The sequence below is a fragment of the Scatophagus argus genome, chromosome 8 (genome assembly GCF_020382885.2).
Source record: "Scatophagus argus isolate fScaArg1 chromosome 8, fScaArg1.pri, whole genome shotgun sequence".
Taxonomy (NCBI): domain Eukaryota; kingdom Metazoa; phylum Chordata; class Actinopteri; family Scatophagidae; genus Scatophagus; species Scatophagus argus.
The window spans coordinates 20,754,953-20,779,017 of record NC_058500.1 but is presented as its reverse complement, the minus strand read 5'-3'; the positions used below and the strand labels follow the sequence as shown (position 1 = coordinate 20,779,017).

Below are 24,065 nucleotides of genomic sequence, written 5' to 3'. Positions count from 1 at the left end.
CATGACAATTCTCCAACTGTCTGACCACAACACAGCTCACACCTCTGAAGAGTGTGCTGTGTGTTACTAAGTACGTAAAGCATGTGGACAGGGGTGAGAAAGTAAGTTATCGATTCGACATCAGAAATAACAAGAAATGACAAAAAGCTTCAGAGTGGAATATTTCCCTCTATTTTTAAAAACCCAACATTAAGGATGTTTGACCAGCTGTAAAACCACTGTATTTGAGGCAGGTTTTAATTCACACCAGTATGTAAGATGAAAGCGTCGCTGCATTTACTCACACGTCAGCTCGTGAAAACTTACTTAAGATAATCAGTTTGACCACTTAGCTGCCCAGTGAGAAGATACATGATGTTGTAAAAGAAATGATAATAACCCCATGAAGCCAACATGACTTTAAGCCTAGAAATCGCGTAGTGGTTTATTCTCTGGACCAAGCTCATTTTATCCATCCAGTCTTTCTCTCCAAGTAATATGAGGTTCTAATGTTTTTAGGACTCTTAAAGAATGACATTATGTTGCAGCTCATTACATCTGCATGTCGTACTTAGAGAAGAATAACATATTCTGACCTTGTGGTTGTGATTCTGCGTTGATTTTATCTAAACACCAAAGTTTTTTCTGTGCAAGCAGAGCTGGGTAGGCATGTACTAAAATAACACACAAAGCATGAACACACATTAAGCCACATATATTTAAGCAGGGCCATGTGAGAGCATGAGGTCATATGATACGCTTGCCTTGAGAAAGCCTACGACTGTCAGCAAAGTCAAATAATTAAAAACACAAATGCAATGCTTAAACTTTATGAGCACTGAAGTGAGGAGCGCAGTGGTTTTCTTCCTGCTACAGGTCAGAAGGAGAAGGGCCTCACTGCACTTTAAACAGGTTGGAACACTACTTACTGAGCAGTTTGACATTTTTTTCCTCAGCATCGGATGCCTGCATTATTTTTAGATTTTCAACAGTAGATGCAGTAGTTTTTTAGTCGAGGAGACTCGGGTTGCTGCAGGTATTATTCAGTGGACTAAACAGTTAGCTGACAAACAATGTCAACCAAACAGCTTAGTAGTGTGCCACTGCAGCTGCAGAAAGACAGAACTGTGGCTGATATATATAAAAAAGTCGTGTAAATAACTCCTCACACCTTTGATTGATAATTCTGTTCACTTTGCTTATAAAGCTCATGCAAAGTTCACCAGAAGCTTGAAGAACAAGAATCAGCTTCATTGGCAGTATATATATTTTTACACACAGTGAATTTTTCCTCTGCATTTAACCCATCCTTGGTTGAACACACACGCAACACCCAGCAAATTACATGCAGTGAACACACACACACACACAGGAGCAGTGGGGAGCCACTGTCAGGCACCCACGGAGCAAACTGGGGGATAAGTGCACATCAGCCAGCTACACAAATGCCACACCCAATTTTTTCCTGCACATCCGGTGGGGGAATCGAACCGACGACCCTCCAATCACAAGCCGCTTCTCCAACCTCTTGGCCACAGCTGAAGCGTCCCAAACTGCAATACACCTCCATGAGCAGCAGGGATCAAATCTCTTACATCAAGTGTGACTTTGCTTAGACACAAGATCATTTCCATGTCAAATTGAGGTTTTATAAATAGTTTGAGCTTCTTTGGATCAAAAGTGATCATGACACCCCAACTGTCTGTCTGTTGAAATATGTCCTTACGGTTATCCTCCTTTTATCCTTTTAAACATTTGCACTATAACAAACCCATGTTTGATACTATTTATAGCTGCCAATTTTCAGCAACAGCCAATGAATATTTTTGCATTCTGTAACTGTCAGTGTGGAGCATTCTTCACTAAAATAAAGCAACGCCCACAGCTCAGCCTACAGTTTAACACCGTAAGGGACCGTAAGAGAGGTGATCTTCTTCTGTGCTATTTTTCGGACCGAGTAGCTGTTCAGGGTGTGTAACTTTTGATGGGCCTGTGTTATTAAAACACAATCGTAGTTACCAGCAGCAACTGCAGGTGTTGCCAAATCAACCAGGACTGAAGTCTCAGGGATTACAGAAGCATCTGACACCAAAGTGCTCCTCTTGAAAGAACGCTCAGTAAAATTAAACTGATATGTTTACTTTGTCTGTATCTGTGTGTGTGTGTGTGTGTGTGTGTGTGTGTGAACGAGTGAGAGAGAGAGAGAGAGAGAGAGAGAGAGAGCATGTGTGGGAATGTCAGTGTGTCATTATGGAAATCACCAACGACAGAGTATGATATGGCCTGTCTGGTTATGGAGACCGTTGGGAATATGCTGCTTATCTTAAAAATTAGACAGATAAGGCACATGTACTGCATAAAGACAAAATGAAATACTTTGGGCGTGTGCATGTGCGTGCGTGCGTATGCGACTGAGACAGGGATACAGAGAGTCTATCCCACAGATTGGCATTTAGGTAATACCTGCCTACTTATTCCTCCCTTTTCTGTTCCCTTTTATTCTGAACTTGTGTCCTGCTGAGTCAGGACTGGTTCTACAGGTAAGACAAGGATCTATAAATGTCTGTCTCTCTCTCTCTCTCTCTCTCTCTCTTGCCTTCTGTCTCTCCATATCGTCTTGTGGAGTGGACAGATGTTGACAGAGTGAAAGGTGAGGACACGCAGCGCAAGAGAACAGGAGGCGACACAAACAGAACTCCAAAAGGAAGAAAGAAATTAAATGTAGACAAAAAAAAAAAGAAACAAATGGAAGTCAAAAGACAAGAATGGTGAGTGGCACAGCAATATTTAACCAGCTGTGGATAAGTGTAGTCACTCACTGAAGGAGAGCTGACAGCCAGCATAGTGCCACTTGTGACACTCAGGCTTCACAAAGTTGGCAAGTGAGCAGATGCCACTGCTTCACGTCTTGTCACGTGTCCAAATACAGCTGCAACACTTTCTTGTGTTGTGACGGTGCTGCGTACGTGAGAATGCCTAAGCTTTTAGGAGCAACAGCTACTTTCATTTGACAAAGATGTCATTACCTCAGGGTATCTGGGAGGTTGTTGGCACAAGAAAAGACTCTGATGCAAATTAGGGCCTTTAAGGTGGGGGAAACTCACACACAGAGTTATTAGGTGTTTCAGAAGGAAGAAAAACAGAGAGAAAAGCCAAAAAGGAAGTGCAGGTGAAATGAAGAGGCTGAAAGAAAATAAAGAAGGATAAAGGGAATATGGACCTGGAGAGGGAGTGAAAAGATCAGAGCAGAAAGACTGAGAGGACAAGCTGACACTGCTGTGAAACTCAAGAGCTCTCGTTTTGACTCCATCTCTATCACTCCTTTCATCCCTTCTCCTTAAGCGTGGAGTAGCATGCATCCCTGTTATTATAAAGTCTATGTGTGCATGTCAAAAAGCTCCCTTGCATGGTATAAGCTGCAACAGGCGGCCGTCACTTCTCTTGATTGTCCATACAAAAATGATTGCACACTCTTCAAACACTTGACAATGTGCATGTGGTTGGGTGTGTGTGCACGCATGCAAGAGTATTCGCTCCAAAGAATTACTGATCCAAGTTTGCGTTGCCAAAGAAAACAGTTCCCATTTCATCTAAAGCAAACAAACGCAGGGTCAAAGCTGTAGGTTCAAGTCTGGCTTTTCTTATGCAAGTGGAGACGTCTGATAATTTGCAACACAGAATTAACACAGCAGCAGATGGAATAAAATGTTCAGCTCATGGAGTCACTTTAAAAATGCACTATAGGTATATATATATATATATATATATATATATACCTCTGGTATGGGTTTTAAATGATGTTTTTCATCAAACAAAATCTGGTTCTTGTGCAGCACGCCTTAGATCATTATTACAAGCGGTGCAACTAATGATCATTTTCATCAGTGAGTTATTTGGTGATTTTTTTGATAAATAATTTACTCTTGGAAATGTAAGAAGCAGTAAATGTTTGTCGTTGTTTGTGGTTTCTGAAAGAGCAAGGTATAAAAAATTGTTTGCTTTGTCTGACCATGCCTTAAAACCCGAGAAATATTCAACCAGCAATCCAGCAAGTGTTTAGAATTTTTGCTTGATAAATCACTCACACAATCAGTCTACGATCAAGATTGTGGGACTGCTGTTCTGTTGATTGCATTGGAAGTAAAATTGTTTCAGTACTACTTATTACTCAATAGAATTTACATTTAAGACAGATTCAGAGCCAATGGGCTATAAATGTACCAAAATGTACACTTGTATATTGACAAGTTCTTATGATTCCTCACTTCCTGATTTAGAAAAGCAAACACTGAACTTTGTGCTGAAAGTGCATTTTTAACTTTCCTCTGCACTTTTCACTCAAATACTGCCTCTCAATACCCCAGACAGATTTGTTTGGGCAGTTTAAGTCCATTTTTAATTAAAAAAAAAAAACCATTTTGTATGTGCAGCAGCTTTCCCTTATACAAACCTGTAGGACACTAAACAAACCAAAAACAGCAGCTATCCCCAAACAGACTTCGTTATTCATATTAACGGAGCGTTACAAGTCATCATTTGTGCAGAAATCACCCTGAACATTGTGTTAGTGTAAGCATGGATGTAAGCACGGATTTATACATTGTGTGTGTGTTTGCATGTGTGAGTGTGTGCGTGTGCCTGTGTGGAAGGGCAAGACAGTAACAGAGGAAGGTTGATGTATAATGCAGCATGGGTCCAGTTTCCTAAGGCCTCACTGAGTTTCCATAAACATCCAGGACTGATGTCTCTTAGGTCAGCAAGCTCCCTCTCTCTCTCTCTCTCTCTTTGCTTTTGCTCTCTCTCTTTCTCACACACACACACAGAAGATCTCTTGCATGGTGTTGCTGCTGTTACAACAAGAGTAGTAGCAATAGCAGCACAAGAAGAGTATCAGAGAGTGTGTGATACAGAGGAGAATGACTTAACACGAGAATGAAAAGCTAGTAAGTCTGATGAGGCTTGATCATCTGAGTTCATCAAACTAACACAAACACACACCACAGCAGGCTTCCAGTGCGCCGACGGATCCAAGGAGTTTGATACAACATCTCCGATCCACAAGATACAAACAACAAGCTGCAAACGTACAGGCAGTCACACAGAGTAAATGATAAAGTCAAAAGCACATACCCGTGTTTGTCTCGTAAATATACAGCTATGTGAAAACCCCAGCAGCACTTCTGCCTCAGCCAGCTCACAGCAGGATCTATAATTAGACAGAGAGCTCCACTCCCCTCCAGTCATCTTTTACTGTCGGCCACATCCTCTTTTCTTTAACTCCTTCTCTTTCTTCTTCTCCCTCCCTCTCTATATCTCTGTCTCTATTTGCTGATGCAGTCCGACACCAAACTGTTGATTTCATCATTTCATTCACACAGCAGAAGCACCTTGCCTGGGAGCAAAGGTACAATTTCTTCAGGGTTTCTGCAGACAGAAACGACTTCTTAAACTCCCTTTAAATGAAACTGAAGTCAGATTGCAAGCAGAATTAAGAGACAATGAAGTTGAAATCAGCCTGAAAGTGTGCAGACCAACACAAAAGGTTAGCCAGAAATAACTGGAGGCTTCTAATACCATTTTATTACTTCAAAAGCCTTTACACTCTTTGTGGACCCCGTTGGCCAACAAGAACATCTCGGCTTTTTTTACACTACATATTCTCTAAATGTCACACTCTGGCCAGTGATGACCATCTTGCTACTGTAGGATCTTTACAATCCATCCCATAAACAACAGGGACTATAGCCATGGTAACAGGGGCGGTCGTGCTGGCAGGAAGTTGAGTCTATAAAAACACAACAATGAGAGAACCAGGGTGGCTTCCTGTTTAAGAGCTGAGTTTAGACTGCCATTTCCTCCCCTCTCCTCCCCCCTGCCGTTGTTGTGACGCTGCCTGCCGCAGTGCCCTTGAGCCCTATGGCAGTAAAGTGTCCCACTGGAACACATGCTCACACAGCAAAACCAAAACAGTCATGGCTTCCCTGACGCCACCCCACCACTTTCTCACACACACTCCCAAATCACTGCTCCTGTTCCTCTCAATGTATGGCTTTAGCAACAAGCTGAAGGCTTTGAAATCCATTAACCACTAAGATTAATGACTAACAGTGGCCCCGAAGGCAACACGGTAATGTGCTGGACACACAATCGCTTACAAACACACCCATTAAAGGAACATGGAAAACTACTAAGTAAACTATTGGCAGTTAAATTGTTTTTCATCTATTTCTGTTGTCGTGGGACTGAATCAGCTGGTATAACCTGAATAAGTTAAATCCAAGAATAACTAAGCACAGCTCTGATTAACTCAGAGCTACATGTTTGAGAGTAAAAACAAACTGTAACATGCAGAACACATTTTACACAACGTCATATATTTCTTTACATACTACTAAAGTTAGACAATTGCGCTTATTTGCATTATCCTGAGAGTTTGATGAGAGGATAAATACCTCTCTCAAGCTAAATGTGAAGCTACAGCCATGAGACAGGTGAAGTGAATAACATTAAGCATGTCTTCACAATGCAGTGTTCTGCAGAGGAAAACTTTGGTTCTGGCAATCATGTGGATGTTCTTTGTTACACACCTCCCACCTAAACATTGCAGACCAAATTCAGCCAAATCCCCCCCCCCAAAACAACATCTCTTCCAGTCAGCAGCAGCCTCCCCCCAGCTGGACAGTGTACCCGTAACATTTCAAAAACAGCTCAGGAATGTCTCAAGGACCACAACAACAGCCTGCAGACTCCCCAGATCCCAACCTGATCGAGAATCTGCAGGATGCACTGGAATAAGCAATGCACAGGACACAAAATAGGTTCTGTGTCTCCGCCTCTGACACGTCAGGGCTGTTTTGCCAGCACAAAGGGGACCTACAAAATATTACGCAGGTGGTTTGTTGCAGCTGGTCGGTGTAATTCCCAGCATCTGCTGATTGTTACTGCTTTTGCAATGGTACAAAAGAAGTAACAGTGTAGTGTTTGGGTATTTCTGCAGAGATCACCACTCGATCCAACTGGTTGCAGAAATGAAACATTTGTCTCCCAGGATTTTCAGTTTGATGACATTCGAGTTTCATTAGGAGGTGCCGTCTGTTTTCTTTATCTGTTCGGGAGATGACACCAAGTTCTTCCTCCGTTTTTTTTCTAAACAATGATCTCTTCTTCTGGCTTTATAAAATGTTCTGTGAACCAAAGGATTTTCCCAGGAAACACCAAGAAAACGATTGCACTTTAGAGCAACAATTCTGAATAATTTTACTGCTGTAGTTTGATTCACTGTTGTATCATAGTTTAGTGCAGGGAACTATACATTTATCAGTACAGAAGGAATTATTGATCAAATATCGTAAAAAGATGCAAGAAGTGAAGTTGTATTCACAAAAAAAAAAAAAAATCTACAGAGTTGCTTAATGAGCCTTGTGCAACACAGGATCTCTATGAATAGTCTGGTACTGACAGTTAGGATCACATGTCCTTTACTCTGGGAGCTCTCGCCATCTCTCTCTCTCTCTCTCTCTCTCCAACAATACTTCAGCCCTTCAACAATCAGATTTTGTTCATTTTGTTTACATAATTTAAGAAAGGAAATTAGGTAAAAGAAAAGCAAAGCGAGTTAAGTTATGAATAAGCATAATTGTGGTATCTGTACCTACTGAAGATTCAGGTTTCAGGTTCTTTTCCTTTGAAGTCCTTTTCCAACTTATCAAGCTCTCATGCTTACTCGTCCTGCGTCCTATCTCTCCCTCTCTCCCTCCATTCTGAGGAATCCACAGCTGTCAGTCCCATTCAAACCCTCTCGTCTTCCTGTAGCAGCTGGCCAGACTGTGGTGTGTGTGTGCATGTGTGCGTATGTGTGTGTGTGTGTGTATGTGTGTATGTGTGTGTAGGCCTGCCTGCCTACAACTGTCGCCAAAGTATTTCTGTATTTATGGTGTTGCTCTGTTGGTGCATACTTGAGTGTTCAAGTGTAAATGCTAGTATGTGTGGCTGTCGACAAGTTTAAGAACTACACTCTCTCCTGCGTGTGCGCGTGAGCGTGCGCGTGCGCGTGTGTGCATGCATTCATTACAGGGATGGCAAGACGAGGACGACCCTCTCAAGTGAGAACATTTTGCTGGTGCTCACATCTATCGGAGGTTAAGTGAGGACACCAGAGGCAACTAAATCATCCAGTTGTCTCTGGTAGAGCTCTGGCTCCCAGCCTTCATGTGAGCCTATTTTTAAGGAGGGACAACTTTATGCTCTCATTAGATGCAGACAAAAAAACAAAAAAAAAAATCATACTCTATAGATGAGTACTTTATTCATGAAGTGTTCTCTGTACTTTCTTTATACTTTGATTGGTGGTTACCGGCAGTTCTCACAATCCCTTTACTTGTTTCATAAAGGAAAAAGTGGGATAATGTGTGTTAAGAATGCTTTCACATACCTGTTAAAAGTGAGTAAGTCTGATCCTGGAAGGACTGCCTGAGTCCAATTTTCCCAAAAAATACATTTAGCATTTTATTGTCATTCATGTTGAGATTAAGAAAAATGCAACTACAATAAAACTGACCTAATAATGCAAAGTATAAGGATGCATTTTTTAACTTGCAGTCAGACACCAAAGAAGACCGTCTCCATGGAGTTTGCAGTTTAGGTTTCGAAAAAAAAAAAAAAAAAAATCACATTTGACACATAGTCCAACACAACAATGCTGCTTTCATAAAAGGAATCTAAGTAAGCAATTACATCCTGCTCTGCTTCAACTAAACAGGTGCCTTAGGATTCCAACAGGTCTGCATGCCAATAACAGACCTTTACACAGCTTACACAGACAAATACCCTACACAAACATTCCATGTGTCCCTGTCATCTTTCACCCGACTCAGTTCGCTGCAATTCACCTGAAACTTCAGAGCAGCTCATTCATTACACCCACACACACCCACAAGCCTGAGGAGGCACCAGGTGTGCTGTCCAATTTGACAAATGACAGTGAAGCCTCTTTGCTTTGCACAGACAACAGACACAAAGTCCCACTCAGGTCCCTTATTGACATTCACACGTCTGTTTCCTGTCTTCAACATTATCTGCTGTGTGCTGCTGAACACCAGAAGCTTCAGTCAACTTTCACAGACAAATCGGATTGCACTCAGATGCTCCCATTTGTGTTCTTAACGCTATCAGGTATATGTTTTGGTTTTGAACAGTCCTCTGGCATAGCAAAAGTGATACATTCTGTTTCCGATTTGTTTGGAATAAACAGAAGAAGTGCGTAGCAGTAACAGCTGTCACGACTGGATGGACGTGAAAATAAGCACTATATGCAACATCTTTATTGCTCCCTGTGGGTGAATTTTTGTTCCTGGTCCTGTCCTCCACAGGGAGGACAGAGGTCATGATCAGTTATAACACCTGTGGCTGGAAGGCATTCACTGTTTTGACACTTCAGCAATGAGATGTCCACGTATCATCTTGCTGCACTGTCTCCGTAGGCTGCTGCTATACATCTGCTCAACAGCCTACAGCAGGGCGGGTCATACTGGGCAGGTCCTAATGCAGCATGAGGAAACCCTTCCTCATCCAGCAAATAAAGCTTATACACACTCTTCCTATGTATTTTCAGCTAGAAACCTGGATTTCATTCTCACAGATGTAAAAATGTATTAGTTCAGATTGACTGCAAAGACATAGAAGTGAAGAACTTCAAAGTTTGAGTGTATCTTCACAACTTCAATATGACAAATTATTTCAATATTTCTACACATCTGTCCAGGCCCTCTCTCTAACACACACACACACACTCCTGCTCTCTCCTCAACATCAAACACATTCTCCACATTTCCCAACATAGATAGAGCCACTCAACACAGCAGCTTACTCAAAGGGATCTCCCCCCTTTATCTCTTAGAACACACACACACACACACCACATGCAGTCACAGTCACCAGCCTTTATCACCAAAACACAGTCACACGTTACGCTCACACTCCTTACCTCGGCATACAACGGGGCAGAGGCATGCTAATGCCACCCGAATGTTGTTCAAGTGTCTGCGGTCGAATCTATCCTCACCAAACGCTTTGCAATGCCATGTGGGATATTAGTTACTGAATAATTGTTTGGTTATCAGTGGCGAAAACAGTGAATCATGAAAACGGTGACTGATACACTGATAGCCTGTGGCAGTGGTGGAGAGATTGGTAGCTACAAAAGAACTACAATCTGCAGCAAAAGCTTTTCTGCTGATAAGAATGAGAGCAGATATCTGCGTATCCTGCTGGAGCCCGAGTCAACCCCGCAGGCACAAGACTATTTCATTTAACTCAGAGAAAAAACACTGTTCATTTTATTATCTTGATTTTAATATGCTTTCTGCAGGACAAAGAAAGGAATATTCAAGACACATTCCCAATTCTAGGCCACAGGGGCAGCTGTGGTCAAGAGGTTGGAGAAGCGGCTTGAGATCGGAGGGTCACCGGTTCGATTCCCCCACCGGACGGGCCGGAAAATTTGGGTGTGGTGGAGTGATTAATGCGAAAAATGCTCCCCTCTTCCATTAGCCGGCAGATGTGCCCTTGAGCAAGGCACTTAACCACCCAATATGCTCCCCGGGCGCTTGATGCTGCCCACTGCTCCTGTGTGTGTTTCACTGCATGTAATTTGCCAGGTGTTGCATGTGTGTGTTCAACTAAGGATGGGATAAATGCAGAAGACGAATTCAGTGTGTGTATGTAAAAATATATATACTGTCAATAAAGCTGATTCTTCTTCAATTCAGTTTCAGTTCAATAACTAAAGAAAAGCACCGTCTTCTCCAATCAAACGCTCGTCTTTTGACTTTTGGTTTCTGAAAATTAAAAAAAAAAAAAACAATAAAAAAAAAAACAAGTGAGAGAATTCATCTCCTCTTCTCTTTTTGCTTATTTTCAGTTTCTTCGTCTTATTTTCACTCTGAATTCTTTTCTTGGTAAAAGTCAAGTGTTCCAGGAAGGCAGCTTCATGAATATGCACAGTCACACTCAGCTGTCTGCACGGACAACAAAGGAAGAAGACATTAACATTCCTGCACATGCTCTGCACTGGTCAGGGATGAACACACACTCTCTCACAGACCCACACACCCCCCCACACACACACATATTCCCTAAAATATAAATATACAGATAGAAACAGACAAAAAAAAAGACAGAAAATTAATCGGCAAGTATTTGATAGTGGATTCGTTGTTTAAGTCACTTTCTTAAGAAAAATGCAAAAATCTGCTGGTTCCTGCTTCTCAAATGTGACTACTTGCTAGTTTCTTTGAAAATGACAATAAACTGAATATCTTTGAGGTTGTGACTGTTGGCTGGACAAAACCTGCAGTTTGAGTACATCACATCTGAAATGGTGTGATTCATTCTTTATAGAATAATCCATTAATCTATAAATCTACAATAAACAGATTTATTGGTGATGACGTTTGTTACTTGCACTTAACTTGACACAAGGGTTTCCAGCAGGAACTAGCAGGTAGCAACAGAAATACACAACAACCTTAATCCTGCAAGTGGTGAGAACTGCCCTGCTTTGTAAAGTGGCTCAGACCACAGACAGCACAAATTATTCAGTGTTACTGGTAGAGTATTTGCATTTTGGCAGACATTAGTTAGACGTACACCAAGTGTGGAACATAAGATATTTTCAGTATTAAAACAAATTTTGAGTGTGTCAGTGTAGGATTTAACGTGCAAAATTATTTATCAGTAGAGAAACATAAACTGATAAAGACGACCAGTGTGAGCCTGTGAAAAATCACTGCATGCATATCATCCAATGTACTTCCTCTTTGTAATATTGGACTCAAGCTGTTTAATGCACAACATCTACAGCTACTCCCTGACTGCTCTCACCTCTCTCTAAGGAGGACTGTAGTCTCCACCGCCTATGTGCACATCTCAAAAGGGTGTCTCTGAAAAACCTGTCTGTGTACACACACACACACACACACACACCATCCTGACACATGCACACACCCACAGACAGAAACAAACACAGACACACATTAAATAATCATGAATTGTGTCGCTCTCTTCCTCCACTTCACTGAGTTACAGAAATTAGCCTAAATCTGTAAACATCACTGGAGGCAATTCATCATGCACACACACACACACACACTCTGAGTCAGATGTAAAGTCAGGAGTCCATCCAGATGGGGGGGGTATCCTATTACATGGGTGTGAACAACAGGCTATCTGATCTGAGGTCAGTGTCAGCCACCTCGGTGATCTGAAGTGAACGTGAGTGGTGCATTACTGCGCTTAGGTCAGACTATAGTAAAATACAGTGAGGAGTCTGGACTGGTAAACCTGCGATGAGGGTTAGACTCCTTTTATCACATATCACAAATCATTTGTGTGCAAGATGAAGATAAGCATTCCAGACATGTAACACAGAACATCAGAGTTTCATTTAACAAACTCTGTATGCAGGATTTTAATTTTACCTTTGCAGTAACTATTTTCATGAAGGCCCAGGAATTTTCCTATCAATCAATGAGTAAAGTTTCTTCAGAGTACCAGAGTACCCTGCATTAGTACTTAAAAAGATCTAACCGAGCCTCAAGCTCACACTGTGATCCTAAATAAAAATAAAATTGCTTTTGCTATAGGCAAATGGTAAAACACAAATAACTGGATACAAAACACTTTTCAGATCCAAGCACTCTGATCTGGTGCAATGAGAGGGGCTGAGGTGAAAAGGATTTCCCACCCAACAACATCCACAGGAATGAAGCCACAGAAAAGTAACTTCATCAACTTAAGTAAACTTCAGTGGGTGTGTTTATGTGTATATGCTTGCATATATGAGAGAGAGAGAGAGAGAGAGAGAGAGAGAGAGAGAGACAGAAAGACATCCCGAGGGGGATTCAGACTGCGGCCTGAGGCCAATAACAGACCAATTACCCAACAGACCACAGCAAGGAGCCTTTGGCTCAAAGGTTAGTACAACATGAATTGATTTGACACGCTAATAAAACATTAAGGACAATGTTACCTCAGGCCGCACCACTTACACTTACACTCTGTCCCATTTATACCGAATATATTCATAGAGAAAAACAGAAAAATATACACACTCACACTATTAAGAAACCTAAAAAGAAGAACACAGACACACACACACACACACACACACACACACACATGTATATACAGGCATTGCTATGGGGCCCCTCAGAGGGTATTATATAACATTACCCCGACATATCAAGTGATTTCACGCACCTAGAGGCAGGACAATTGAGCCATTTGTTCAGCAGGTCAAAAATAGCCGCCTCCTTCTTTGCCGTCTACTGTTACTACCATTACTACCACAACTACTGTGTGTGCACTGCAGTTTAGCTTTAAGGGTCCATATAGTTCAAACTTACAAAATTAATATATCTGCAGAGTATAATGAGGTGGTTGATCAGTACAAATAAGTCAGGTCAGTTTTGAGGGTAGCTGTTGAATTCAATGACTTCATACTGTTTTGGAACAAAAAAGCTACACACACCAGAGACAATTAAGTGTTGAATAAACAGTCTAGTAGTTCCTGTAGTGTTACCATTCCATTATGTTGTTTAGTGATGTATTACCTCTGTACTGACAAGTAAGACTGATCAGAGACAAGAAAAGCATTAAAGATGAAACCACAGGTAAGGCTCATTCAACAGGAGCTCATTCACACATTCTAATTAATGCCTTGATGCTGTTACAAAATGTATTTTTCCATACAAATATGAACACACACACACACACACACACATATATATATATTTAAATATTTAGTCAATTAATTGATTAAAATACACTCCCATCCTGCACCCCCACTGTGGCTAGTGGAACCGTCCTCCATCAGCTCGCACACTGAACAGAAACCAGTGACCAAAAGAAGCAAAGCCCCTAGACCTGAGTGTTTGGAAAGCAGGACCAGGAAGATATGTGATCTCAACTGCAGCTATTATAATCCATGCCTGTTTAGAGCAACAGAGACGACAGAATGAAATAAACATTTAGAGAAGAAAAACAGAATGAAGAAAGAGAGTGTACTGTGTACTGAGAGGGTACACACTACATGAAAAAACAAGTCTGGTTTAATGCACTTTGCAAAATCTGTATGGTGTGGCAGGTTTATTTTTTAATTATAGAGATGACTTGACTTGATTCAATGTAAGATCTAATGATTCAAATAAAAATCTTGAAAAAAAAATCAATTCTCAAGTCTCAATCCACTAGCAGACTGTATTCACTTGTTAAGGTGAAAACATTTCAAATATCTGAACTTATGATTTGTTCGTTTCGCTGTGACATAGAAAGTGGACGTAACACAAAGAGCAACAGGGCATATGTGTGACTTCTTGACAAAAACCAACTTATTGACCAAGAAATGAAATAAATATAATTTGTCATTGAACATGTATGCATGCATTTGTATCTGCTGCAGGAGCAAGAGTGTGACACAAGTGTGAAAGTTCTTGAAGATATGAGTTTTCAAGATATTAGGAAAAGACTCATAAGTAAAGTAACTTGTGTGCATCGTGCACTGTGCCTGTGTGCAGGCTTTCTTCAGGTAATTGCTATAAGAGATATCGAGCATAAGCTGGTATTCAGGTAGACAGTATTACTACCCCATTGACCGTGCATGTACAAAATGAACTTTAGGGTTACTACAGACGAACCAAGAACAACACACTACATTGTAAGTGAGACATAATCCTGGTGGCCTGCAGGTCTATTACTGCAGCACTGAGTGCTGTGTAGTTTAAAGGGCTTGTAGTTCTGTAGGCTTTTAAAATGGTGGTTTCACATGTTATGCACATCTGCTGCCACCTTAGACCGCTAACAAGTCTCCAACTTCAGAGACGCCTGGCATGGCTCTCAAAACTGAAAAACAATTCAATGTGAGGAGAGAGAGAGACACAGAGAGAGCAAGGAGATGGAGGTTAGAGAAGAAGACAAAAGAGAGAGAGCCAGTGTCAGTTGTCCCGCGTGGACAACACACATGTAACCAGACCCTACAGTCGTGGCCATGACCTCACTGGGTTTTTCCACAGGCAGAAAGACACACACACACACACACACACACACGCACACACAGGGCGCATAGCAGGTCCTTGCTTAGCATACAGTCAGCGGAGCCTGGCACAGCAAGAGCCAGCATCCATTCAGAAAGTCATGCATTGTAATCCTACACAGTGTGATCACACAGGCATACTTCACAGTGCAGAATGCTATCCTAAACCAAAAGGCAGGACACAAAGGAACAGCCGGGTGACTACAGGTCAAAGAAAAAAAACTTCTGAGAGTTTCCCACGTGAGTCAGCAGTACACAAGCTGACTTGCGGTGATGAAGTTCTTTACATGATGGGGGAAAGCAGAACGAAGAGAAATTTGACAAAATGTGGCTGTCACACTGTCATTAATTTGTCTGAAGGGGGATTGATAAAAGTGCACACGGGTTAGCTCAGGTTCACATCCTGTATCACACTAACAGTCAGAGCTGACATTTTCTAACCTCGACCACATTGAGATCACGCAACAAATTCAAAAATAACACAACTGAAAATGTTTAGGTAAAATATTTGTTGGGAACAAATTTGCATAAAGTGTCAAATTACTGCAATGCTTGGAGGAAATGACACAGTAATAGAAGAGAAATTGAAACAGTGAAGTAGATCCTGTGTATACTGGCATCACCGGGCAGATTTTCACACTAACAAAATACTAATAAGAACTCAGGATTGAAAGACCTCTTCGAAAAAGAACTACAACTTGATACTTTACGAGCGGCAGCCAAAAAATACAACGAATATCTGAAGTTAAATTTAACTTTCACACATTTTTGTGGGATTTTTTTTGAAACATAATAAAGCATGACCTGCAGCAAACCCACACTTGAAAAACACAGCGGGCCGAGTGTATGCTTCCAACCAGGCCAACACCTGTTCTGTACTTTACTGCACTTCTCTGAGAATCAAACAGCTTAGATCATTCTGTACTGGAAAAACTGCTGTCACCCAAGTGTGTGTGTGTGTGTGTGTGTGTGTGTGTACCCTGTACGAAAAAAAATGTTGTAAAGCAGACACGATGTAGTCTTAAGTAGACGGGCAGCATTTTTCCACATGAATGTTTCAGCGCTGACAGCTGTGACCTAACTTTAACAGGTTTGAGTGAGATATTACTGACTCACAACACAACTACTTATTAAGTTACAGTTGGTGTCTAGTAGACTTTCCGCGGAGGTTAAAAGTTCTACCTGTGACTGGATGAAATATGCTGTCCGGTCTGTCTGTCCTTACGATCTTGCCAGAGGTGTCGATTCCATCTGTGGAGACAAAAAAATAAATAAATACAGCTCATATACACAAAACAATAAGACATCAGTAAAACTGGTCTGTGGCGGCTCAGAGGCTCAAAACACACTTTTTCAAAGTTTTCTAAAACACTCCACTCTGTTGTGAAAAATGTCAAATGCAGGCCAACATAAACTGTCCCTGAGAAGGTGTTGCAATTGCTGCTGGCAGGCAACAGAGGCAGATATAAGTCATAGATGACTTAATGCTCTTTAAAGGTTTGCATTAGCAGAGCCGGCCACCTGATGGGTGCGGCTGGGCACAATGTGAGCTGCTCCTGTGATCTAAGCCGCACCCGTCATGTCTAATGTTAACCCACATCTGGATGAAAAGGTCACAAAATGAGTATGGCAGTGTCGGTTGGGCCAGCAGAAATAAAACACAGCCACACACCGAAATAAGACAAAAACAAAACACGCGTGTTTGAGAGAAGCAGGGTGGTGGACCTGTTGCTGTTGAACTCTGATGCTGATTAACGTCTGTTCAGCAGCACTAACCTAATTGGGATCAAACATAAGAAACTGTAGGTTTATGATTGACAGACCTCAAACACATCAACAAACACTATAAGCAGAACAGACGGCCTTTCTACGGCGATTTACTGCGCGTTTACTGCATTCTGTTAGACTGATTTTATCCTACTTCATCACACTTTTACGAGTAGGCTTGATTCTGTTATCCAACTTTACCTGTTAACGTGAACATGCGCCTGAGGAGTTTAGATAAGGAGCTAGAAGCGACATTATGGCAGTTGCAGACACGTATGCATCACTATAACAACGCGAAAACAACTCCACTGAGACAGAACACAGTTTATCGATGCAGTTTTCTTCAACCACGAGCTCCTTTTTTTCCTCCCAGGCGCACTTCACGCGCTTCACTTTTGAGCGCTCGCGAGCAATGAAAGCAGAGCAGAACACCTGCTGCAGGTAGCCAACCGCCCGTGCTTTGTTTCAGCAAAGCGTAAGTACGACAGGAACTACATCACACTGAACAAGTGAAGCCCATCTAACCACCTTCCAGCTGATCCCGCACCAGACCACCGGTGGAGCCTACCTTGTGAAACAGAACCCGCTAACACCTTACAGCCTCTTGAAACAGTCAGAGTCCAAACATTTCAACATAATCCAGCTAAGCAAATCCGTGTGCATCCAAGTGATCGGAAACCTGACGGGAGGTGATGGCGAGACGCGCCGCTGTTGTCAGCAGGCTGTACAGAGGAGGAGGAGGAAAAGAAAAGAGACTTATTGGAGGCAAGTTGCAGAAAAGAAAAGCCCGGCCCATCGAGTCCTGCCCCCTCCCCTCCGCTCTCCTGCTGACAGAAATAGCAAGCAAGGCGGGTCCCACCAAAAATAGCCTTGACTTCACACGGACCTTGAGGACTATTGTTTTCCCGCACTGACTGGCTCCCATTGGGTACACACTGCAACCAATCGGCGCTTGGCTCCTCATAAGTCGATCAACAATCCTAACTTTGTTTCACCAGTGTGGGGACTTGAGTCAATTAAAAGAATGCTCCCTATACTGTGGCTCCACCTGCTGTCAAAAACCTCCAAACCAGCACTGGTTTAGCACCAAGCAGAGCGACGGGGTTGTGGGGGTCCTGGCACCCTCCATGGACCCTTTGGAGGTTCCCCACGAATTTTGAGTTTATTTTTACTTCTCATACCCTTTGGTGCTACAGTTCAGTTTTCCATGTACATTTTTTTTTTGCAGCAGCAGCAGACTCTCCAAATATTTGTGCTGAGATCTGACATTTTAGCAGTGTCGTGAGTGAATGACATGAATATTGCATTAGGTATTTTGCATTAGGTATTTTGTTAGGTAACTGGGCTTATACCAGGACCGGGGAAACTAATTTTGTTCCACCTCACGTTTCTACATGTGTGAAATGACAATAAAGCTCGTTGAATCCTTGAATAACCCACCCAGTGTGTTATTTCTGTTCAGGATGAAACATCATTCAGACCAGCTCATCATGTGACCCTCCAAGATGAAGCACATGTTAGTCAGTTTGCTCTTTTAAAGTAAAGGAATGTCCAACACATACAGTCCCGACTTACAGTGATCTGGTTAGTAATAAACTGACATTATTTGTCCTTTGTGTTGGTTCCTGGGTTACTTACATACAAGAGAGAGCAAGTGTGAACATTGAATGGCTTCAAATGAGGAATCACATTATTCTCCCCTAAACTCAGGTTGTCTGTCAGTAATGCAGGCCACAGCAAGAAAATCTCTAATTACAGTGCGACTTAATCTTAATTCTATGTCATGTAAAATTAAAGAAACCTTGAACCGCACCTTGAAGCTGGTATATGATAAAAGTTTCTGCACAAAACCCTATCTGTTAAAGTTGCAAGCGTTCTTTTTCTGTTGTTTGTTTCCTTGTATACACTCTCAGGAATTAGGCCTCCTTTTTCATTTTTATATCCTGTTTTAGTGCCTTTTACTGTACTTAATAGTACTCCAAAAACATAATTCTAATAAACGTACAGATAATTCACAGCACAACTGAAGAGTCTTACTTACTAAGATCAACAAGTGAACTGCAAAACGGATGCTTTAAACACACCCTGTTGACTAATAATGAAAGTTTCATGCTCACTGTGAGTTCAGGAGAGCTTTGAAAGTTTGAAAGATTGGACCATTTCAGAATTCTTTCTGTATATTTAATACCACTGCAATATTCTTTTTAATAATGTGAAAACTTGCACACTTCTGTTTGATGAAGCCGTCCTACTTCAAAATACACTCCTGAACATTGTTTTCACATCCTCACCAACAGTGGAACAAAGCCTGTTGAAAGAGCCCTCATCAGGAAATGTTTCAAATACTTTCCGTGGGCCTAACAACAATGTCATATATTGTTGAGCTGATTATACAAACAGCTTTACTCACTACTGTACGTTTCACTTCACTGAAAGGCTCAAACCGTGCCACAAGTGAGTTGTAATCCATGAGATTAAAACTGTAACTAATATGTTCATATTTTGTAGGATTATATCAGTATAGAACAGAAGTCTTTTACGAAACAATGCACATCCCTGCAGTGTAATATTGTTACTGACTGGTCTACACATCAAAATGTGGACTCTTTTTTGCACTGTTTGGGCAGATCAGTTTTAAATATTGCAAAGGAAGATTTGCCATTTGTTGTGAACAATGGTTTTACTGGTTTTGTCGACATGGAAAACCAGGTCGAGGCGTGGCTGCTCAGAGCGAATATTCCTCCTGCCTTTAGAGTTCTGTAACAATCCCTGAGCACAACCAAAATAATCATTCTCAAGGACAATTTATTTATCATATAATAATATTTATTGAAACCCCTGAACGAAAGTGCTAGAACAAAAGAAAATCGTAAAATTATTTATTTTTTTAACACTAGAGTACTGCAAATTTACAGCATTATGAGAACAACTGTAATCCAATTCACAGGCTCATGTACTGTCATCAACTACTACATCATAAAAGTTCTTTAACATTTAGACACCATTATTATAGATACAGTGTCGTAAAAGAGTCTAAAAGTTACAAGATCACAATGAACACGCCACAATATTATTCTGTTAATTATAGTGATGTTAATACCTCTCTAAATATGAATAATGTGAATGTGTGTTTTTACGATACGTGTCAGTTGCAGGCGTGTAATGTAGATTTCTCACACTTCTATACAGACGAAGAATGAACATACTGCACCTAACGTGTGCCCATAAACAGACATACTCTGATAGATTTAGAGTCCTGAAGAGACCCCACTACAGAATGACTGACAATCTTCATAGACAATAAGCTAAGAGGAAGCATTGAGGTAATATGGTTGAGAAGACTTGCCAACAGTTACTGTAAAACCGGGGATGTGGTGGAGGGTAAAGCAGCCTCCATCTCTGTGTGCTGACATAATCCATAACAAGACAAAAACACATCACAACTTGTTCTGTGGAAGTCAAAGAAAAACATGTACGGTATCTTTGAATAATTAGAATAAATTTGATTCTTGTGTGTATTGCTCTTTTTCAGATCATACACATTTAAAAACTGCTGCAACAAAAATTTGTTTTTGTACAAACAATTTATATTCTCCCAATCTCTACATATTTTCTGACATTTCAGTTGCAAATCTTTACTTGCTGCTAGGGAGGAAGCAGAGAACCCTGTCCGTTCAGCCTTCAAACCTCACGCCACTTATATAGTGATTGGGGACGCTAAGTCCTTAATCTTTTCCCTGTTTCCTCAGAAATTCTGTAACATCATAAAAATCGGTATAGGTCCTGTAACACAAAAACCCAATCCCAGAACTTTCATGAATGCAAATTTCAGTTCCAAAGTGAATATTTTCAAAATTAGAAGACCTAAAGAAATTAAATAAAAAAGATGAACAGCTACAGAAGCTGTAGTGATTCCTGTCTTAAAAACAAGTCCCTGTGGAATATCAATATGAGAGAAGCGCTTAGGTACTTTTTGTCCACCTCTTCCCTGTTTTTCTTACTTCTTCTGAAATTAATTCTATCTGCATAATGTAGCTGTGTTTTTTTTTTTTTTTTTGAGGCAGAAACTGACATTTATTATATGAGTTTCACTAGCAGTTCTCAGTGTTTTTCCCCACTTTCAACCGTCCTTTTGTTTCCACAGAGCACAGGGTTGTGTGTGCGTGTGTGTGTGTGTGTTTTATCCTTTTTTCCGATCTTAGCGTCAGCCAGGTCAGCAACTGATGTTTCAGACCAATATTGAAACCAAGAAGCGTGTGTATGAATACTGCTGGTGGTGCTCCATCGTCCGCTCGCTCTCGCTCACCCTCGGGTGCCTCTGTGATCAGGGGGAACCCAGCAACGTTCCCAGAAACCCAGTGTGTGGGTGTGTAGAGCTTTGTAACTGTGTGTGTGTGTGTGTGTGTGTGTGCGTGCCTGAGTTCGTGCATGTGTGTGCGTCATGTGTGTTTGTGATTGCATGCGTCTGTGTGTACTGACTTAAAATGTGTGTGCAAGTGTGTGTGTGTGTGCACATGTGTGTATGTGGTTAGTCCATTCAATTACACAATCTACCATGCAGTCTGAATCACATCCGGTTTCAAGCTGAAAATAACAAAACCACAGGGTGACAGAAAAGCAGCGCAGTAGGCAACCGCCCACAGGGAGAAAGGAATACATACATACATATACACACACACACACAGACGCAGTCCAGCACTGGTCAGTTAGTATTTTCCACAAACAACATCTATTTTATCTTAAAAGAGCTTTCTTTTGCAGAGCTGGTGTCTATTTGCTCTGATTAATTAGATTTTGAAATAAAAGAAACCCTTTTAAATGAATGTAAAAGCCTACAGTCTATGTTTGCAACTGTAACCTCAAAATGAGATTATTTTAAAATATATGGGCAAGCTTATGAAAAAGCAAATATCAGCCACTCCTTGTTGCCTGTTACAGAGAAAATCCCTGCTAATTCAACACTGCTGTTCAGGGAGAACATTTACAGCACATGCTTCAGCGCAGAAATGTCGGAATTAATATCAGTTTTCACAATCATGATGAATCAAGCCTTGAATTAAAATACACTGAAATGACAAGGTTATAAACAGTCATTGTGACATGTGTACCTTCTTTGTCAGTACTACATGGGGCAGGATGTGGTCAACTGTGTGCTACATATTTGCCTCCCACCTGCAGAGTTGTGCACATCCAACGTTTAACACAAGAAGCGGTCGTTCATATAATATGTAAGTCTGCAAAATTCAAATGAAATCCTCGCAGAATGATGGTCAGAGGAGTGTGCAAAGAAAAATGCTGGGTTTTTGGTGTCCACTGAGTAGAGCTGAGTGTCCAACCTCAGCGTTTGGAACCAGAATGTGTCAGTATAACCAAATGTGGAGAGCTGTTGTGGCGACTATAGGCAAAGTTCTTTTAGGTTCAAACATGTTAGACAGCTCTGGACCCTTCTGTTTCTTTTGTTTAATGAAAATGAATGATTTGCAGAAAAGCATGCTTATATTTCTCAAAATACTGATCCATACCAAAACCAGGTACCACATAAAAACATTTCCAAATTTTCTCTGAAAATTGTGCATGATACCCAGACATACCCATGGTACAGTTAGACACACAATCATTCCTGAAATCAACTTGAGACTATCAGATGATATATCCAACCTTTACTTGTTTCCATTTCCTTTGAAATGTCTCTATATCTGTACACCGCACGCAAAAGTAAAGCAACTGGTTTGTGGCTTTCATTTACAGTCTGTGTAGTGACGCAGTATATCTGTGTGTAACACAACAAGGTTGTATAAATAGAAATCTGTACACTGTTGGGCTCATTGAGAGGAAATTTACTGTCAATTGGAGCATACATTTGAACATCCACGATGCATTCAAATACACGCAGACATAAGGGAAAGAACACTCATTTAAACATACTCAAAATGTGTCAGCCACTCCTTTAAGAAAACTGTCTGGCTTTGTGAGTGCGAGAGTGTGTGCGCTAAGCCGTTTTTCTGTGAACATTTGTGTGTCTGGTACTTTATCTCCCATGTGCGGACAGTGTGTCGTTGTTAAAAAACACAGCACATGCTCTTGTATAAACATGAATGAGCCTGTTTTACGTAACAGAGAAGGGTATGACCCTTATTTCCACTAATTATGAAACACAGTGGTCCCAGTAAGCTGTTTTAACACAGTTAAAGTACAGGCACACAGTCTGTGAAATAGAATTAGCAAGGATGGACGCTTTAGAGAGACAAAATGAGGGTGAAGAAGAACAAGGTAAAGGGATTAGAAAGATATAAGACATACAGAAAGTCAGAAAGGGAATATGAGATGTAGAATCTGTAAGGGAGGAACAGACAAGGATAGACTGGATGAGCGAAACAGAAAGAAAAAGGCTGAGAGTACTGTAATAATGTTTGCCCTTGGTCTGCCAGCAGGGTCCTTCCCCCTAAGAAGCCAACAGGAATGCTAGGAATGCTGCGTGAGAAGGAAGAGAAGGAAGGAGCAGAGGAGAGAAGGAGAAACAGAGATGATGATGTGAAAGAAAAAAAAGCCAAGAAGGAGGAGGAGGAGGGAGGACAGCAGGGGGAATCCAGAGCGAGATGAAGATTGAAAGAGGGAGACAGGAAGATGAAGGCAGAGAGAAATATGAGTGGGTGGGGGGGCCGACAGAGGAAAGGACTTATTATCTTTAGTGGGCTGAGTAAACACAAGAACAAAGACGATGAAAATAATAAGACTGGAAAATATTTGGAGGAAAAACCTGAGCTCTATTTGTGTATTTTTATTTTTGCGCATGCAGATAATCATATGATGTGTTTGTTTGTGTTTACATACTTTGTATTTGTGTGTGTCTGTGTGCCTGTGTGTGTACAAGAGAGAATGAGGGTGTGGTCAATGACTGTGACAGCACTGAACTGCTCTCAAAAGTTTTCTAAATACAAGTTTCCTTTCAAAGGTTCTCTTTGCCAGTAAACTCAGTGCCAGAAATTTCATACCTGCAACATTCTACAGAAGATATTCTCCTTTTACGTACGAAGGCTCTTTCAGTCAGTCTTGTGGCAGTCAGTTGACAATCATGAGATAGAGGCAGACAGAGACTTTGCACATCAGCATGTACACGCTTAAACTGTGTGTGACCAGTTTGCTTCATGGAAGGGCTACAGGGTGATTTAAAGCAGTAAGTAGGCATAAAGGAAGAGAATTCGATTTCAACTCTGGAGACTGAACTCACTGA

At 41.2% G+C, this 24,065-nt stretch overlaps 1 protein-coding gene across 4 annotated transcripts in view; it reads right to left on the bottom strand.

Annotated features, from left to right (window-relative positions):
* Positions 1 to 24,065, bottom strand: part of hdac7a (histone deacetylase 7a) — a 57,226-nt gene that overhangs the window by 25,216 nt on the left and 7,945 nt on the right. Inside the window, exons 1-3 of one of the 4 annotated variants that reach the window (XM_046395913.1) lie at positions 17,403 to 17,664; positions 16,793 to 16,843; positions 16,250 to 16,318 (exon numbers count right to left, since the gene is read on the bottom strand). Coding sequence is in view for 1 of the 4 variants with exons in the window: in XM_046395910.1 (XP_046251866.1) it covers positions 16,250 to 16,318 (69 nt within the window). In the remaining 3 variants the exon portion in view is untranslated. Of the gene's footprint in view, positions 1 to 5,109; positions 6,529 to 16,249; positions 16,319 to 16,792; positions 16,844 to 17,402; positions 17,665 to 24,065 lie in introns of those variants that run through there. The other 3 variants (XM_046395912.1, XM_046395910.1, XM_046395914.1) reach the window with 3 other exon arrangements.